At 35.5% G+C, this 20,407-nt stretch overlaps 1 protein-coding gene across 1 annotated transcript in view; it reads left to right on the top strand.

Moving 5' to 3' along the window:
• The window catches only part of LOC144445644 (nucleoprotein TPR-like), a 47,727-nt gene that overhangs the window by 4,283 nt on the left and 23,037 nt on the right, over positions 1–20,407 (top strand). Inside the window, exons 6-33 of the mRNA XM_078135269.1 lie at positions 310–423; positions 1,020–1,163; positions 1,540–1,620; positions 2,230–2,386; positions 2,791–2,862; positions 3,187–3,281; positions 3,504–3,701; positions 4,256–4,363; positions 4,980–5,113; positions 5,660–5,761; positions 8,796–8,961; positions 9,776–9,951; positions 10,294–10,372; positions 10,976–11,119; positions 11,860–12,033; positions 12,291–12,431; positions 13,064–13,174; positions 13,906–13,978; positions 14,601–14,696; positions 15,046–15,195; positions 15,985–16,082; positions 16,668–16,802; positions 17,884–17,958; positions 18,448–18,525; positions 18,724–18,838; positions 19,423–19,525; positions 19,930–20,077; positions 20,354–20,407. The exon at positions 20,354–20,407 is cut by the window's right edge and continues 84 nt beyond it. Coding sequence (XP_077991395.1) covers positions 310–423; positions 1,020–1,163; positions 1,540–1,620; positions 2,230–2,386; positions 2,791–2,862; positions 3,187–3,281; positions 3,504–3,701; positions 4,256–4,363; positions 4,980–5,113; positions 5,660–5,761; positions 8,796–8,961; positions 9,776–9,951; positions 10,294–10,372; positions 10,976–11,119; positions 11,860–12,033; positions 12,291–12,431; positions 13,064–13,174; positions 13,906–13,978; positions 14,601–14,696; positions 15,046–15,195; positions 15,985–16,082; positions 16,668–16,802; positions 17,884–17,958; positions 18,448–18,525; positions 18,724–18,838; positions 19,423–19,525; positions 19,930–20,077; positions 20,354–20,407 — 3,321 coding nt within the window. The remainder of the gene's footprint in view (positions 1–309; positions 424–1,019; positions 1,164–1,539; positions 1,621–2,229; positions 2,387–2,790; positions 2,863–3,186; positions 3,282–3,503; positions 3,702–4,255; positions 4,364–4,979; positions 5,114–5,659; positions 5,762–8,795; positions 8,962–9,775; positions 9,952–10,293; positions 10,373–10,975; positions 11,120–11,859; positions 12,034–12,290; positions 12,432–13,063; positions 13,175–13,905; positions 13,979–14,600; positions 14,697–15,045; positions 15,196–15,984; positions 16,083–16,667; positions 16,803–17,883; positions 17,959–18,447; positions 18,526–18,723; positions 18,839–19,422; positions 19,526–19,929; positions 20,078–20,353) is intronic.

The following is a 20,407-nucleotide window of genomic DNA, read 5'->3' as shown; positions in this document are numbered from 1 at the left end:
ACATAAATTGGCAGTGAAACATTATTTTATTTGCCAAAAAACCCATAAAAATAGTGAAGAGATTAACAGAGCCAAATCACTGAGTGAATGGATATCAATGAGCACACTTATTTGGGCAAAGTGTGCCTAGGTGTAATACAGAAAATTATTGCCCGGGTTCAATGTGTGTGCACTCCATGGAATTGCATTGGAAGCAATACTGGGTATATGATGATTACCAGTAAATAGCCAGGCTGGTCTCCTTAAACCCCACAGGATTGTACGTGTTTACTGACTGATATGATGATTTCTATGTGATCTTCTCAACAGTATCGAGAAAAGAGACTACAACAGGAGAAGGAACTTCTAAACCAACAGAACGGGTGGTTAAATAAAGAACTCAAACTGAAGACTAATGAATTGTTAGCATTGAGGAAGGAATCAGTAAGTATTGACATATTTCTATCCTCTACATTTTTTCATGTTATTGTGAAATGTCTGGAAATTTGAGAAGTTCATGTCCTCTTTTTTACTTCTGTTGATGGACAAGTGTGTGTGTGTGTGTGTGTGTGTGTGTGTGTGTGTGTGTGTGTGTGTGTGTGTGTGTGTATCTGTCTGTGTGTGTCTGTGTCTGTGTTTGTATCTGTATGTATGGCTGTGCCTGTGTGTCTGTTTGTTTGACTGTCTGTATATCTGTGTGTATGTTTGTGTCTACCAGCATATTTGATTGTTCATGTGTGGAGTGCTGAGTGTACATTTGGTGTGTGTGTGTGTGTGTGTGTGTGTGTGTGTGTGTGTGTGTGTGTGTGTGTGTGTGTGTGTGTGTGTGTGTGTGTCTGTCTGTCTGTCTGTCTGTCTGTCTGTCTGTCTGTTCATTGTTCATGGTATTTTTTGCAAGTGTACATGTATGTGTTCTGGCACAGGACTTTCCTATGCATTGTGTGAATAAAAAATATAGAACATTTTTTGAATGCAAATGAAAGAAGTAAATGTCTTGTTTTCATTGCATATCAATAATACTAGTAATCTTTCTACTACAGTCCACGGAAATCTTACAACTGAGATCAGAACTAGAGAACAAGCGAGATGAAGTCAAACATCTACAGGAGACAGTAACTTCATTGAAGGGGACCAATGATACACAGTCTTCTAGAATTGAAGCTCACATACTTAAAATCAAAGATGTAAGTATGGTTGTGTAGACTGGGGTAAAACAAGTTTTAGCTCAGCTACGGTATTGGACTACCTCTAGATGTTGTAGATGGAAACAGACATGGAAGGAATTGGTAGATTTGAAAATGAGGATGACAGAAACGGTCCTTGAGGGCATTGGTATTTTTGGAAATGAGGATGCTGTTTTCCAAAAAATCGCATCAGAGTCTTTCTTAAGGGATCTAATGAATTGGGATGCAAGTATCGTTGCTAGTGTTGTAGGTGTTAAAACTCTTGTGGTTGGATCTTAGGCCTAGGTTGATAGTCTGCTGAGAGTCATGTTGAAGTATTTGATGGTATAATTCCAATAACACACAGTTATGAAATATGTCTATTTTTGTCCCACAGGTGCAGGATGAAAATGCACAAAGGGAAGAACAGTTCAGGGCAGAACTGCAAGCCCAGACTAAACTGTCAAATTTGTACAAGGTAAAGAAGAACTTTCTTTAAAATAACAGTATAACATTTCATTATTTTTCATTAATTTTCGCACATTGAAAAATACACCTTCTGTTGACTGGAAATGGTGTAACATTTTCTAATTAAATGAGTTGAGTTCTACCCTTGCAATTAACCTGTATGCTAGAATCTGATACTCTTCAATCAAAAGGTATAGGTACACATGAATTCAACCTTCTTGTTCTATTTTGACTATGTGGCTGGATGTAAAATGGTATTACAGGTAACAAGTAATGAACCTCGGTTCACACCATGACTTTCACTCCACACATGCCTTTACTATAGGTGTGTGTGAGAATAAGTGTTCTTGTTATATTTTGATTTGACAATGTGCCCTCTAAGCCAACTGATGCACACAATTTCTACGGATGTACCAAAATTTGGTGTTCCCCTATCTCTTTCTATGTGGTGACTCACAAGAAATGACAGTTCTTCTCATTTTGACTCACAACAACAAAATTTAGCTATCGTTAAAGGGCACACTGCCCTCAAGCATTTAATAAAATGTTTTTACAAATACCGAGAATTGACCGAGGTGAAAATAATAAATTTTTGATCGTGTTTCTTTGTTTATTTCAGTCTCTACTCGATGAATCCAAGAAGAGTGAAACGGAATTACAAAGTGCTATGGCAGAGATGCAGAAACTGTTGAAGGAAGCCTCAGATGATCAGAATGTTACCGAGCTGAAACTGAAATCTGTTGAAGAACTTAACACATCAAAGCAAAAAGATCTAGGTAATATTGATTGCATTGTATAATTAGCGCGTAAAATTGTCATTTAAAATGCATCTAAGTGTTGTCTCCAAGAATTTCTTGACTAGAGTGTTATGTATTCTGTTCTATTTATAGAGGGATTCTTAATCTGTGTACTGGAAATAAAGTGTTATGTATTCTGTTCTATTTATAGAGGGGTTCTTAATCTGTGTACTGGAAATAAAGTGTTATGTATTCTGTTCTATTTATAGAGGGATTGTTAATCTGTGTACTGGAAATAAAGTTTTATGTATTCTGTTCTATTTATAGAGGGGTTCTTAATCTGTGTACTGGAAATAAAGTGTTATGTATTCTGTTCTATTTATAGAGGGATTGTTAATCTGTGTACTGTAAATAAAGTTTTATGTATTCTGTTCTATTTATAGAGGAGCAAATTGATAAAATGGAGAAAGAATTGGAACATGCAAATGATCTACTAGCTATTGCTAGAAGGAAAGGTATGTATTGAACTTCTGTTGTCATCAGTGTTTTTGTTAAGGGTGGTAGACAGGTAAAATTTACAAGGTTCCCCAGTAATGTTATCAGAGTCCCTCTCCCCCCCCCCCCCCCCTCCCAAATTATGGTAGGTTGTATGGGAAACTCTGCCCCTCTCCCCTTGCTGTCACTGGTGTTTCCCAACCTTAGCAAAATCACTGCTTTCTGTTGTTACGTTATTTCTACGGTCTACCCCAGTACATGTATTCAGTTATCTTTAGGAATACCTCCTGTGTTAGTCCAATGTTTGAGCACCATTTTTATGGAATATTATCTTTTATCTTTAGGAATAGCTCCTCTATCTGAGGATGATTTAGTCAGTTTATCACCAACAGCTGCGGCTGCCAGTAGTCTCCTCAAATCAGGAATGACTTTAACACAGGTGAGTTGTTTGTAACAATTGTTTCATAACAATCCAGTATTTTGTATGTGAACAGCGCCCTCAATGGTCAGAAACTGGAAATTTCCAGTTATAGTCAATGACAGCCTTTTATATAAGCAGCAAAATGACATCCCCAAAAAATGTGTAAACTTGGCCAGTACCAGCATAGCCAAGGATGGATAGGGTAGACTTTCATGTATTGGGTTTGTTTTCATTCGACAGATGTACAGTGCCTACATTGAATCTAGTGATGCCCTTGAACTTGAAAAACAAGAAAACCGACGACTGAACCAGTACCTTGACCAGATATTGAAAGAGATTGAAGAGAAGGCTCCAGTCATGCAGAAACAACGAGAAGATTATGAGAAGTCTATACAGACAATAGATCACTTGTCTAGTAGACTTGATACAGCCATGTTGGTAAGAATGTACTCCTGACATGTGTTTTGTGTGCTATGATATCTACTTTCTATAATGCAATCTGATCAAATGTGATAGTGACTTGATTCACCTCGTGTACTGTCATTTACTTCCACTGGTACAAGTGATGTTAATTGGTGTCACTTGTTGAAAAATGGATGAAAAGTAGATATGTTGTTCAAGTTGAATCATTTCACATACTTTGTCGGGGTTGGACAAAAAGTGATAACAAACTCTTGAAATTTGTGTGTGTGTGTGTGTGTGTGTGTGTGTGTGTCTGTCTGTCTGTCTGTCTGTCTGTCTGTCTATGTCTGTCTGTCTATGTGTGTGTCTGTGTGTGTGTCTCTGTCTTCTCTGTCTATATGTCTGTCTGTGTCTGTGTCTGTGTCTGTGCCTCTGTCAGTCTTTGTGTGTGTCAGTGCTGCTGCACAGTTCTTCAAATTGCAAAGAATGGCACTCATGATACAGTTGTCATGGACATGAAGGATTCACGTGGAAGATGAGTATGTTATTATTACTGGTAATGTTCAAAACTGATTTTGTTGTCTTGATAGGAATGTGAAAAACTGAGAATTAATTCTGATGAATCAGAAAGAAAAGCTTCACAAGGGACAAGAGAAAATAACAGACTACGACAACAAACTGCAGATCTTGGACAACAGGTACGTAACTATTTGTTTATGATGTGGTGCTAGACTGAAGTGTTTGATGTGATGTGATCAGTGGTATCTTGCATACCGCAGATCCACAAATATCAGAAGATCATATGGTGTTTTATGTTTACAAAAAGTACTAGCGTGATTATATAAAATGGATAATTGTCTTTTCTGAATTTAGAGCAGTGACAGTGATTTTAATTTTTGTTTACAATGAAATGCAATGTCAAATTATATGACAATGTGTATCTGTCTTTGTGTCTGTCCATCCGTCCATCCATCCGTCCATGTCTGTCTGTCTGTCTGTCTGTCTGTCTGTCTGTCTGTCTATCTATGAATGTGTGTCTGTCTGTCTGTCCATGTTTGTCCATGTCTGTCCATGTTTGTCCATGTCTATCCATGTCTGTCTGTCTGTCTGTCTGTCTGTCTGTCTGTCTGTCTATCAGTGTATGTCTGAGCATCATCATAGATTATAGAATATTCATATGGGGGGAAAAAAAAGACAGAGGAGATGGACCAATGTGACTTATACATGTATCTTGATTACACATTTCATGAATACACTAAAAAAGTTTAACTTGATTTGCAAGAAAGAAATAGTGTACAACTTAATGTTTTACAGGTGAGAATTCTCTTGAAGGAAGTAGAAACAGCACGTAGTGGACATGTCAGTAGAGTACACAGTGAGTCTAATCTGTCATCAAGTGATGTTTCCAGTTCATCACAAATCATCACAGAAAAACTTGTTCCATTCAGGTAAGACCATATTTAGTAAACTTCGCTACAATTATGCAAATTAGTAATCTGTTAAATGTATTTGCATTTGAATAAGGTGCTTCATAAGCATTGTTCAGGACAGTGAGTAGGGATGGGAATCACCCATATTTGGGTAAATGATTTCCTTATATGGAAGTGATGTTTCCATACACTGAAATGATGAGTCCAGATATTGAAATATTGAACAGTAACCAATAGAATGTGTCGCTCATCCAAATATGGAGATGATACTTCCTTATATGGAGTGTATCCAATGTAATCTCTAGAGCTTTAAATTCTCCCAACAGCTTTTCAGCCAATGTCCTTGAAGGTACTGAATATAAGACTAGCCATGAATCTAACTTATAATATAGAAATGATGCCCCAACATTTGACAGTAATCAAAATAGTTTTTAGCATCAAGAAAGATTTCAGTATTTTGTAAAACTATGTTTCCATGTAGTGATGGTCGTAAATATTCAAGATTGTAAACGTTTTGAAAACAAACTATGAAAAATATGATATGCATGTCATTCATGTTTGTAGAAATATTGAAGAGCTACAGGAGCAGAATCAACAGTTACTTGGTGTTGTTAGAGAACTGAGTGAAAAGAAAGAGGAAGAGGAAAGGATCACTAGGGATGGAGAGTAAGTTATTCAAAAAGCAATCTTATGGATTTTGCATATAAATGAGGTAATTTGCATAATAGTCTGCAAAACAACTATTCTGTACATGCGTTTGTATAAGTAAAGCAATTTCCATCAGTTGGAACACAAACATTGCATATATTTGCATATAAATGAGGTAATTTGCATAATAATATGCAACAACTAATCTTTACTTACATTTGTGTATAAATGAAACAATTTCAATTGCAGTTGGAACACAACTTACCATTGTATATATATGCATATAAATGAGATACTTTGCATAATAGTTTGCAAACAACTAATCTTTCCATTCGTTCGTGTATAAATGAAGCAATTTCCACCACAGTTGAAACACAACTAACCATGCATAATATGCAACAAACAAACAAACAAGTAGGCTTTGCTTGAGTTTGCATATAAATGAGATAATTTGTCAAAGAAGTTGTCAAACAAGCTATGGTCTACATGACTGAATACAAATGAAGCAATTTCATAAAATAGGCAAAAAACTCATGAATTTGTATATGCAAATAAGGTGATATGTATACATTTTGGAAAATGACTATAAGTTACAGCTGAATCATCGAGGGATCGCCGAACGACTGTGCGTATCATACACATTTTATGTTCTCCAAGACCGATTTAGTTAGATAAGAAACAGGCTTCCCACGACCACTCATTACAAATATAAACAACACCACATTTCTGCCGACAAGCAGGCACTGTATGTGCACACACATATCACCACAGGGAACCATGCAAACCGACTGTCATATATTAGGATAAATGCAAGTACATGTATACACAATAAAAGAGACCCACTTCCACTCATCAATGAATATACGATGCATTCGTGCTCATACTATCGATTGCGTTGACCCGTCCCGTTTGAGGAAACTAAACACATCGTGATAACTGTGGTCTTCACAACATTATTTTGCATAAATTTCACCAGTGGGATCTGTAAGTGGGGTTTCAAAGATATCAAAACACTTCTCTGTACCATAACAAAGCGTCATTGCATACTGTTTCAACTTCCATGTTTTGACTGTCGCACTACACGACAGTGATGAACACGTTAGCGGCTTTCACAGTCATTCATGTTTCAATATCACTTGAAAACATCTACAAATCTGTTTGGAATTACTAAACTATTGCTGAATAATTATTTCAGGCGATCGAACTTTTTGGTTTTCACGTTAAACAGAAGTTCCTGAAATCAAAAGACTTTTTACGGTTTGTTTTGTCGTCCCGACTATAGTACATGTATAAGCTTAAATGATGATACTTGGGACGCGCCGCACACGTCAACCAATTTCTTCCGACTTGGATGATACACGTGAACCGACTGCCAAAGCAAGGGGTTACACTGTTCATGTAATATTGCAGACATTGTTTGTTTTCTTGTACCTGCAACTCTAGCTTTGAGGATTACCTTATGCCAAATTCTAGACGGGTAGGCTGTTTCGACACGATGAGGTCCAACGTACGCAAATATAAACAACAACACTGCACTCTATACTTCGTACGTAACGGCATGTGTCCTTGTCAACGAAAATTACCAAAGGTGCCATGGTACAAGCCGATCGTTCAGTCGTTGTGGCAATACTTATAGGACATTCACGATAATTGAGTTGAATAGCCTATGGAGAGGGCATCGCTAAAATGCTCGTAAGGTTCTAAGTTAGGCCACGTTTGGGTATAAAGTGAAACGAATACAAATGTAAATACGGAAATTACCGATGATGAGATGTCACGTTTGACGTGACCTCTAAACTTCGACTAAATTGTCGTAGATAGCGTGGTATTGCGAACGTGTTTTCAGTACTAACAACAAGTTGATCGTTCAACTGATGTTGATTCAATCCTTCTATTAATGTGAAAACCAAAAAGTTCGATCGCCTGAAACATGTGAAATAATTATTCAGCCATAGTTTAGTAATTCCAAACAGATTTGTAGATGTTTTCAAGTGGTAGTTGAAACATGCACGACTGTGAAAGCCGTTATAACGTGTTCATCACTGTCGTGGTGCGACAGTCAAAATCAACTGTGTATAAATTATGGAAACGTGCGAATAAAACGAAAACGAAGAAATTATGTTTCTTGTGCGTCAGTTTTAAAATGACACGGCCCCTAAGTTTGATGTTGCGGCATACTGTCAAGCATGAAGCAACACGTTAATCGTACGTAACAGATACTCACTACATGCAGGACATACTTCAAGTTCAGTTACAGTCACTAATACCAAGCTAATAGGTACTACGTATGCTAAAACCATCGATGGTTCAGCAAGAATTATGAGACACTCCCGACAGTTTAAAACTAAGACCAAAACCAGAACTTCAAAATCAACATGTACAATGTACAAATCCAGAACAGTTTTTTGTAACACAGACTCTTCATCTGTCAAAGTTGGCGGAGGAAATACATGGTAGTTGAAATAGTATGCAATGACGCTTTGTTATGGTACAGAGAAGTGTTTTGTTTTCCTGAAGTGCCGATATCTTTGAAACCCTACCTACAGATCCCACTGGTGAAATTTACGTAAAATAATGTTGTGAAGACCACAGTTATCACAATGTACCTAGTTCCTAGTTCTAGTAGTCTTTCAGTGTGAGAGTCAGTGTGCTATAAGCATGGAGGTCACTTGCAACTTTGAATCAATACACTTGTATGTGTCAAATTCTAATCCTGCAATGTGATGACTTTCAATAGCTTGTTTGTGCCGAGGACGATGAGTGTGTCTGTGTATCAGTAGGGGCCGGATGATGTTGTTTATATTTGTATTGAGTGGTCTGTGGGAAGCCTGTTTCTTATCTATCTAAATTGTTCTTAGGGAACATAAAATGTGTATGATAGGCACAGTCGTTCGGCGATCCCTCGATGATTCAGCTGTATCTTTGTTTTATTTGTTTGCATAGAAGAAATTTTCATAACTTACGAAGCTCTTACGGATTCATTCACAAAAGTTGATAATATTGAAAAACAACATATTGCAATGAGATGATAGTTTTCATGCCTGTGTTGTAGATTTGCTGAGTTAAATGACAGACTGGGGAAGGCGTTGGAAGAGATAGACGAACTGAGAACTGCCAGGAATCGCCAGGCTGAGATGGTAGAAGGCATTGTCAGACAGAGAGATATGTACAGAGTGTTACTTGCACAGAAGGGTGACACCCCTATCACTCCTATGCCTGTAAGTAGACTAATACAGTGAGTTATGTACAGTGTTACGGTGCAGAGAGTGACACCTTTGTCACACCTATGGTTATCAGAAAACTAACATTCAGTCTTGTTGGCACAGAGGGGTGACACTCCTATCACTCCTGTGCCTGTAAATATACTAGACAGTCAGAAATGTTCTGGCTTGTGGACAGAAAGGGGTGACACTCCTATCACTCCCATGCCTGTAAGTATACTACACTGAAAGAAAGTCAGCTGTGTATATTTTATTGTCGGAATGGATAAAATTGTTGCATGTGACTGTCTTATGTAAAAGGTAAATGAAAGAGACTGCACATTCCTATATTAGTAATTATCTTGACAGACATAACAAAATGTATCATTGTAATTATACACTGCGTGTGAAATATACTACAACTGTAGACACCCGACTGTGGACAAACAGAACCTGTTACAAACAAGGAAAGTAAACAACTGATTTGGATTAATAACATTTAGCACAGCATGTTGGAACAGCAGAGACTTGTATTACTTTGATAGTGACTTTGCATAGTAGTTAACATTCACAAACAAATTCCTGGTTCCCGTGGCATTTCATTTACACATAAAGAGGCCATAAAACTGTTCTTATCAAACCATGGTGTGTAATACAAGTTTCTGTATTTCCAACATATGCTGATCTACTATTTCTTGTGAGACTTCACAATTTTCGCAATGTCATTATTTTTTTCTCGAGATCGTAAAAAAAGTATAGGGTCGGGTAACCGGAACCAAACAATTGTTTTTTAGGCCTAATCACAATCCCCTTTTAATGTTGTTTATTTCAGCTACTAGTGTCGGGTAGTCCAAGCCCACTGGCTATGTCTACACCAGCCCAAGCTTCACAGATAAGTCCAGCTAGTATGGCCACTGATAGTACTGCTGCCATTGAAGCTAAGGCAGCCCTTGGCCAACTACAGGCTGAATTTGAAAACTATAAGAAGGAGAAAGGAGAATCTGAAAAGTAAGTAACAATGGCAAGTTCTTTGGGCCCCTTCACACTAAACTGTACCCTCCATTCTTGAAGGCTGGTGTAAACAGCGCCCTCTAGTGATAGCTGTGCATGGACAGCGTCCGTCCATGATAAAAACAGCTATCTCGTATATGAATAAACCTAAGATAATAGAAAACACTTTATGTACATACACAAAACACTCCTGATGACTTACACAACATTTCCCTGATTTCTGTTTAAGGATGAAAGAACCCTGGGTAGATTTTATCTTCATACCACCAAAAACTAAATCAAATATCAATCATAAAACATCATACATTGTGTATTAAAAATCTTTCTTTATCTTAACAGGATGTTGAACGAACAACTCGATAAAATGAGAGAGGAACTGTCAGAATTTAGAGTACAAAATGCCAAGTTGTCATCTCAGGTAAAGTCTCTCTTTTTTCTGTGCATACTAAACTTACATACTTTTACATCGCTGATATAAGGCTTAACCAAATATGTTTAATATTTTCTTTGCTTTGGCATTTTGTCCAAGAAAGGTCACCCGATGCAGCAATAAAACCACGTGACACAGCTAGTCGTATATTTGAACTGAAAACCAAGTCATGTGATGTATTTGAGTCATGTGGACAGTTTTGCTCCCTGACACATGATAGTCATGTGATTTAATACAGTCGTATGTACTTCCATTCTAGTTGCATGATGGTCACATGATGGACATCTCTGATGTGATTGGTTATCATCTATTCACATGAAAGACATCTCTGATGTGATTGGTTATCTTGTCACATGATAAACCTGATGTGATTGTTTTGCTAGTCACATGATAGACTTCTCTGCTGTGATTGGTTATCATATAGTCATATTATAGACATCTCTGATGTGATTTGTTATCATTTAGTCACATGATAGACTTCTCAGATATGATTGGTTATCTAGAAACATGATTGACTTCTCTGGTATGATTGGTTATCATCTAGTCACATGATATGCATCTGTGATGTGATTGGTTATCATCTGATTTCAGTTGGAGTTCTCTGCTGAGAGGTTTAAGATTCTGCAGTCTAATACAGAGGGCTACAAGAAAGAAATACAAGGAGTGAAAGACAAGAATCAGAAATATTCTGCCGACATTATCAAACATCAACAAACTATAAATACTCTAACACATGTAAGTAAACTTTTATGTTAGGTAATTTATTTGTAGAGTTCACTTTCTACTTTCAGTATTAGTTACTGCCTATTCCATTTTCCATGTCAATATTATTGGCAACAAAAATACAACAATGTTAGTTGGCACTCAGGTAATTCCGAGATTTTAATGATGATCACAAAGATTTCTTTTGTTCAAACTAGAACCTTTCTGATAACCATTTCTATCTTAAAGTGACGGATGATGAAATACAGAAGGGTGAAAAATATATGTCTTCCTCAACAAAATACCAAAATATTATGTGAGGTACATTTTCAGATGATGCACAGAAGTATTAGTCGTGTCTCAGTATTTAATATTTTAATATTTCAATTCTATTTCCCATTTAAAAATAATCTGCAATTGTAATATTGTCGCAATTCAGCCAGTAGGCTGCCATGTACAGTATAAATAAACCATAAATAATCAATAATGATAATACATATTTGTGCCACTTGAGGGCAGCCTTCATCAGAATTGTGATTGCGGGGTAGTGCTGACACTAGAGGGTGCACTCCATGACAGATTTTGTATACTGAATTCATTTATCAGAGATTGAGGAGTCCTGAGAAACTTACCTTGCAACAAAACCTGAAGATTGTTAGTGTTGCCCTCTAGCTTTACAAATTATTTTCATCATCAAGAGATCTTGTTATAGTGTTTTCTTCGTCTTAGGACAGTTTTTGTGATATACCAATTATTTTTTTTTTCTGTCTCAGGAAATGTTAGCAACTCAAGAGAAACTAGCCAAAGCAGAGGTGTCCAGTGAAAATTTGACAGCTGAGAGAGATATATTGAAGAATGTAGAAGCCAGGCTGTTACAAGAGAAGGAATCTATTATAAGAGAACAGAGAGGACAAAATATACTACTTACAAATTTACAAACTATCCAGGTAAGGTAACACAGATGATTGGTCAGTTTGTATCATGTGTGTGTCACATGATCATATCACATGTTAGTCATGTGTCTGCATGAACCAAAAAGAAAATGAATTACGATAAGAATGTTTATACTGCACCAAATTTGTTGCTTGTTATCATAAAAGATATCTGTTAAACATTGTAAATGAACTACATGTATGCTCAGATAGATAGTCTTTGCAAATTCACACCAACATGTCTTCTAAATTTAGTAATCCTATTTCTTCAGAACAACCTAGAAAGGGCTGATTTTGAGAACAAAGCTAGACTTACAAGTCAGATAGAACTGTTAGAGAGAGAACTGAATGCTGCTAGACGGAAACTAGACTCTGATGGGGAACAACACAAAGCTGTTATCAACTCATGGGAGGTAAGTACCCATAAACTATATGTGTCAGGCTTAAAAAAAATGTTTGGTTCCAGTTACCTGACCCCCACCTAGTTTTTCACACTGACCCTCAACTTATTTTTATGTATTTGAGAAAAAAATAATAAAATTGCGAAAATTGTTAAGTCTCGCAAGAAATAGTGGATGCTGAAACTGACATCAACTTAAAAAGACAATATAAAACTGTTCTTCCAATCTATAATGGCTGTACATCTGATGAAAAGAAACCAATAACACAAAGGCCATATTGAAAGCAACGGAAAACATAACTACCTGAACTAGACACTCACATATGAAAAAAAATAAATGAAAAAAATAAAATAACAATCTACGTACCCCACCTACTCTAAAATTGAGCGTAATTTTTTTATGTTCGGCCTAGTAGAACTTGTCTTGTCCATGGCCCATACTTCAGATTTTATTCAAACTTGGCACAAAGGTATCATGAAATGGGACATAATCATGTCACTTTGTTTTACAATTGAATATTATCTAATAATTTTATATTTGTCATGTACATCATTACGCTGATTATGTCTATGCATTTGCTTCAAAAAATAAATTCCAATAAGGTAACTTTACTATCGCTATTATTTTTGTCATTTATTTCACAGAGTCAAGTGAAGGCACTCCGAGATCAACTAGACAGTGAATTAATGAATCATCAAAAAACAAGAGAAGAAGTGGCCAACATGAAGACTACTTTACAAGGAGTGAAACAAGAGGTAAGAACCACGTGTACATTGAAACTCTTTACATTTAACTTATAGAAATATCTAACAGCAGAAACCTCTGGTCATGGTATACAATGTACTGGGAACATATTGTATTTGGTTCTAAACTCATTTTATTAGGCTTATACCTGAAACCACTTCTTTCACCAAAATATATCGGCATGAAAATAACTCTTTCACTACTAAATTATGAGTAACTACATGTTATAACGGTTGATTATTTTATGCGAATCAATATTTTAACTTATAAACGTGGTATCCCTTTAATAAGTACATGTACCACTGTAGTCAAAACTGTTTCAAAGCTGAAATGTGAAATACTGTAGTTCCACTGAAAAAAATTCACCTAAATAAGCACATTCACAGTATGAAGCCATTCAAATGGTTGACCCTGATTGGTTTGGAAGCAAAGAAATGAATCACATATATTATAAACAAATTATGAATAGTCAGTAATACAACATTTAAAATGATGCACCGTATCACATTATAAACACAAATTGACATCATTGCCATTTATCAAAATTGGATCGGAAAAGTAGTTTAAAATAATTATGTTGTTCACATTGAAATAGATTGTTTTAACCTACATGTATGTGCATCTAACTGACTGTTGGTCTTGTTTGTTTGTTTGATTGCTCATTGCTGCCATTCATGTGGTTAAATTCTAAAGCTCAGTTAGTAGTATGGTGTATTTACTTGATATTTTTATCTTCCTGCAGTGTTCAGCAGCTGAAGCCAAGCTTGCTGCTGCTGAAGTCCGATTAGCAAATGTTAGTAAAGATCAACAACAAGGTAGGAATAATTCCCATGTTACAAGGGGTTTGGGGTTTGACATAGTGAATATGTGATGAATCCAAAGGGTACGTAGGGCTGAACAAATTCAGTTGTCCTTTATATCAAGAACCACTGATTTTCTTTCCCCCCAAGGCCTTAAAAAATATTGTTTATCACCACCAGATCTGACTATAGGGTCATTAGAATTTTTGAGTCACTGTCAATAACTTTGCATAGCAATATGAATCATTTTTACAGCCGTTGTGTTCATTGAGCCAACATTTTAATTTTGTGTGGTTTTACATAATAATGAGGACATTTGCATAAACTTACTTGGTTGTGTGCATACATGAGGCTCTGATTTGCATATTGTTTTCTTTTCACAATCCATATGGCCATTGAGCCAACAATTGAAATTTTGTGTGGTTTTACATAATAATGAGGACATTTGCATAAACTTGGTTGTTTATATACATGAGACTCTAATTTGCATATTGAATTGTTTTCTTTCCACAATCCATTGAGCCAACATTTGATCAATTATTTTTTCATTTTGCATAATAATGAATGTATTTGTGTAAAATGTTTGTTTACATACAGGAGACAGTAATTTGCATATTAATTTGATTTGTTCTTGCAGTCATGGTGTCCACTGAGCCAACATCAACCACTGCAACAGATGAAGAAGTGAAAGAGTTAAAATCTCAGAATGCACAATATGAACAAGATATCAAAGGTAGATAAGGAATTATTACTTGGAATTTAGTTAGGCAAATTTGTTGATGCCCATATTTTAGTGCTGGGATTGACTCATATGATAAATATTTTCCAAAAGCTGCAATAACTGCAACTGGAACTGTTTTAAAAATATTTTGTTGGATATGACTGATTTAATCGTGATATCACAATATTAGATTACCTGTGGTAAACGTATTTGTGTAGCTGTACACATAGTATGCAATAACAGTCAAATTGATTTTGTTGGTCCACACTGATTTCTGTTTTGAAACACTAGAGGGCAGTATAATCATTTCACTGTAGATCTGTATCTAACTACCACTTTAACTCTATTGATTACCTTGCAGATTTGAAGGAACAGCTGAATAAAGCCAAACAACATGTAGAACAGTATAAATCAATCAGTTCAGCCATTGAAGAAAGTTTGAGAGAACAAAACAAAGCAAGTCAGATATTTAAAAACACCACTGAATCAAGGCTAAAAGAAGCAGCTGAAAGTGAGTTTATTCTAACTTGTAACCTTGACCAGTTTGTGTTTCTGCATGTTAATGATCTCATTTGCATATCATACTTATCTAAGATCCACAAGTTGTGTATCTCTGATTATATGACTACGGTGTTTGTATTTCTGCATACTAATGATCTCATTTGCATATCATACTTATCTGAGATCCATAAGTTGTGTATCTCTGATTATGACTACAGTGTTTGTATTTCTGCATACTAATGATCTCATTTACGTATCAATTTCCCTATAAATATTTTATATCCATAAGGTATTGTGTACCTCTGAATATATCACTATATTGTTGTATTTCTGTATCCTATTTGCATATTGGTTGCCCCAAAATGATAACCATAAATTCTTTTTCTCTCTGACATATGACTTTACTAGTTGTATTGCTCCATGTTAATGATCTAATTTGCATATCAATTTCCCAATAGATATATGATATCAATAAATATATGACTATATCATTTGTATTTCTGCATGTTAATGACTTTATTTACATATTGGTTGCCCAAAACTTATAAGTTATAAACATAAATTCTTTTTCTCTCCTCTAACATATGACACCGTTCATATTTCTGCATTTTAAATGATCTAATGTGTGTGTATCATTGATTTTAGTTGTCTATTAAACATACCTGAAAATAATTCTTAAAAATTTTGGCTTAGAACGTATTACATGTAGGGAGGATTCCACACATCAAGAATTCCATCATCCATTTGGCGTACTTTTGTAGTTTAATGATAGTAACTTTTCTATATTTTATAAACACAGCTAAGGGTAAACTGGAAAGACAGATTGTGACATTGGAGAAGGAAAAGAGAGACCTGATTAATGAAAAGATGAATTTGCAACATGCTGTAGAGACACAGGTAAAGATGTTTCCACTTTATTGCACCATTTTTATCATCTCATTAACTGTGAAAGGTAGTGTATATTCTCAAAGCAATGCAACCCTTGAATGAATTGTGTGTATGTCTGTGTCTGTGTCTGTGTCTGTGTCTGTGTCTGTGTCTGTGTCCATGTCCGTGTCTGTGTCTGTGTCTGTGTCTGTGCATGCATGCACATGTGTGTGTATGTAGTTTGTGTTTGTTTATGTGTGTCTGTGTGTGTGTGTGTGTGTGTGCGTACATGTATGTATGTATGTAGTGTATGTATATGTGTATGTATGTGTGTATGTATGTGTGTGAATATGCAAGTGTATGTATGTGTGTGTGTGTCTGTTTGTATATGTCTGCCTGCCCTTCTGCTGATCGCTGCCCATATGTGTCTGTTTGTGTATTTATATTTATGGCTGAGGACATTAATCCATTAATATCAAATCTTATCCCAGAGTGACGCACGCCTTTAACAACAAACTGAGTGTGTCTTCCTGTTAGTGCAAGATCATACTACGATGGTATATAATACCATTGTACTAAACACACACACTTATATCATAAATTGATTATCATCAGACTGCTGACTTGAGGAAGAATCTAGCAACTTTACAAAGTGACTTGAAGACAGCACTTGATAAGTGTTCTCAGGCACAGTCTTCTGAACAGCTGGCAAGGAAAGATTGTCAACAACAGGCCAAAATTGCTGCTGAGGTAAGTTTATCCAATGTTTTCATTATTTGATATTATCATTTAAAAAGACAGTTGCTTGTGATTTTCCTCAGGGTAACCAATACCTCCAAACTTCAAAATTGTAGAGTGGCAGCGTTTGAATACAAATAATAGTATGGAAATATGTAGTCTTGTAATACCTTGGATCTTCACTTTGGGGGTTTAAACTGAAATGTGATGAGTACATCTGTCTGGGTGCTAGCGCCCTCATTGGCAACATTTGGTTACTTTTAGAGTAAGCAGAATAGCCTGAGGGTTCGAGCAGCTCGAAATGTGTGGTTACAAATTACAAGGTGACAGACCATATTGCCATGCTGTTCCCTATGTTACTTGCAATGAGTGGATTATCAATACAATTATAATTAAATTAATTGTATTTAGAGCTGAACATTGCCACAAGCCAAGTGCAGATATAAAATGTATTTTTGGGATCTAATTTTATTTGCATATTACAAGGTACTCACAGTATTCTACTTACTGATGTATACTTAGGCATCACTTGCAATTAACTGAACTCAAACATGGTACATGTATTAAGATATAACTTATAAATGGTTCAGTGACCTAATTTTTCCTACATATCAAAAAATGTAATGAAACTCCCAAATGTGCAACCAACAATTCTAACAAAATTAGATGATAATTATTAATTGTAATGTCATAGAAGTTATGCATCAACATTAATCAGGGGTGAACAAATCATGGTGGTCCCTGGACCAGTGCCTTAAAAAATCCAGTGGTCCTGCAGAAAGAATTAGTGGTCCCAGGTCCCGCTAATGTGAAACATTAAATCTTACCTATGAATCTGTATATTCAGATGACTTTTTAACATAGTTATTAACAGTAATGTACTGGTCCGATGGACCAGACAAGGTAAAATTTGTGTGGTCCACCCAAAAAAATCACTAGTCTCGGACCCAGGACCAGTGGATTTGTTCATCCCTGATTAACGTTTTACTAGAATAGTTTAAATTTAATCAATTTTTTTTGTATAAACTTCACACGCTTGTGCAACTGTAAGTTTACTGTCAGTGATTTTGATTGTATTATTGATTTGTAACAGTCACAAGACAAGTATGAAAGAGAATTCCTACTCCATGCTGCTGATGTACAACAGCTTGTAGTTGTTAAAGAACAGGTAAGAACACACAATATGGCCATTACAGTATGGTCCAGTGCAACAATCGGGCAATGTTTGGGTATAGGGTTACTATATTTGATTCAATAAGTATTGATGTTGGATAGTTTACTTTTGTTTGCTACAGTGTTTCCATTTCTGTCTATTCTGTACATATGATTGACACCTTGCAGTGTTCAATCCTAAACTCTTAGAATCTGAATGTTTGACAGAAATTAAAGTGTTCAATAGATTTCTGATAGATTTCTATCTTTGATTTGACAGCTTACAGGTTTCAATTCTAAGCTAACAGAATCAGAGTGTTTGGCAAAATCAAAGTGTTTAATATAATTCTGTTCTCTTGACAGTTTACAGGTTTCAATTCTTAATCAAAGTGTTTAATATATTTCTGTTCTCTTGACAGTTTACAGGTTTCAATTCTAAGCTAACAGAATCAGAGTGTTTGACAAAATCAAAGTGTTTAATATATTTCTGTTCTCAACTTGACAGCTTACAGGTTTCAATGCTAAACTGACAGAATCAGAGGAAAAAGCTAAAAGAGCAGAAGATGAACTGACAACTTCCAAGGTAGGAATTGTTTCATTTAGGCATCTCATTTCAGAGATATTTAATACTTTTCTTGATTAGGCTTTTGGTTACAATTTATGCAGTGCTATAACGAGAAAGTTAACATTGATAACGTGACCATTCCTGCCACCTGTATGGTGTTTGTCACCATTCTGTTTCTTCCAGATCTTTATTTCTTATTCTTTTTTCCAATTTCAGGCTTCATGGGAAGAAAGGTTTAGAATACAGAAATCAGAGATTGATCAAATACAGAGCAGAAGTAGTGAATTAAACAAACAGAACAACGCACTACATGAACAGATAGAAGCAGTAAGTCCAGAAGTTTCTTTTGTCATGTAAATTAGATGCAAATGAGGTGCACATTATATGTAAATTACAAATACGAGTAAAATGGAAATGTGTAAGATTTGCAAAAGTTTCAGTGATGTCAAATTCTCAAAAAAAATATTAGTACTCGTTTTCTTCTGATTTTAAATGCATTTGGGTAAATAATGTAAGAAGAGTGTAATTTACATATTGTGTTGACTATAAAAGGGGAATGCCACTAAACATGAATACAAACATGTGATACACTTGAATGTAAAACAGCTGTCATGAATATTCAGTGTTCAACCATGAATACATTATTTCTGCTGACTCCCATGATACAATAGCCCATAGCAGAGATACCCTATAAATGCACAAGATCAGCTTGATGTTTCTCTGAAATCACAAGTAATTATAGGTGATATAAAATCATGAAATGACTCTCCAGAACTCATAGTTTATGAAAATGTCTCTATTTCCTGGAGTGGGATTCCCCTTTAAGCCATTTTTTCGTCTATAAGAAATTGTGCCATTTGTAGTGATATTGGTGAACATGACCTCATACCTCATAATTTCACTTTTCACAGTTAGGTGCTCAATTGGTAGCCTTCCAACAAAAGGGTAAACAAAGTATTGCTGATGTCTCCTTCTCTGAAGAAAACAAATCATCAGAACAATTGCTGGAGATAATCAGGTAAGTGTTGGGTATGTCCTTTAGCAAAAAATCAAACATTTTTGTTTTGGGTAATAGTGTTTTTGCTCAGGTTAGAGAACCCCTGTAAGAGAAAGGGGAATGAGGTAAAACTGACAGTATTTCCTATAGACTCTGGACTGGAAAGAAATGCAATTCCTTCCAAAATCATCAAAATTCTCTTACAATATAAATTTATAATCATCATGCAAATATTATGAATATTTGTGATTAATTATGTAAATGTATGCAAATTAGTCACTCATGAATGTTTACAATTCCAAAATCATCAAAATTCTGTTACAATATAAATTTATAATCATCATGCAAATTTTATGAATATTTTTGATTAATTATGTAAATTTATGCAAATTAGTCACTCATGAATGTCAACAACTCTGATGTAGGTTTATTAGAAGAGAAAAGGACATAGCTGAAGCCAAGTGTGAAGTAGCACAGGCAGAATCTATCAGACACAAACAGAAATGTGAACATCTAGAAAAACAGCTGGAAGAAACACATGGAAATCTTCAGGAAGAAAGGGAAAGATCACAGGTATGCTCAATATCATGTACTTACTCAAAATTTTTTTTCAGGGATGGGGAGGTAAATCACATTCAGTCACTTAATAAGTTACATTACATGCAACAGACCAGATTTCAACCCGATATATGCTGTAACTAACCAAGACGGTAAAAAATGCAATTCAAACGTTATCTAAGCTGCAATTTACAGAAAAGTATTGTTTAATTTCTTATTTGCATATTCATGATCTCATTTCCATACATTTTGTTTTTGATTATTTTCTATCCATACAACTTTGTCACTTAGGTATCAGCCAAGGCGGCAGCACAACACCAAGATTTGATGCAGAAGATTGAGACT

The sequence above is a fragment of the Glandiceps talaboti genome, chromosome 14 (assembly GCF_964340395.1).
Source record: "Glandiceps talaboti chromosome 14, keGlaTala1.1, whole genome shotgun sequence".
Taxonomy (NCBI): Eukaryota; Metazoa; Hemichordata; class Enteropneusta; family Spengelidae; genus Glandiceps; species Glandiceps talaboti.
The sequence above is the reverse complement of the archived record's forward strand: the minus strand, read 5'-3'. Positions and strand labels throughout refer to the sequence as shown.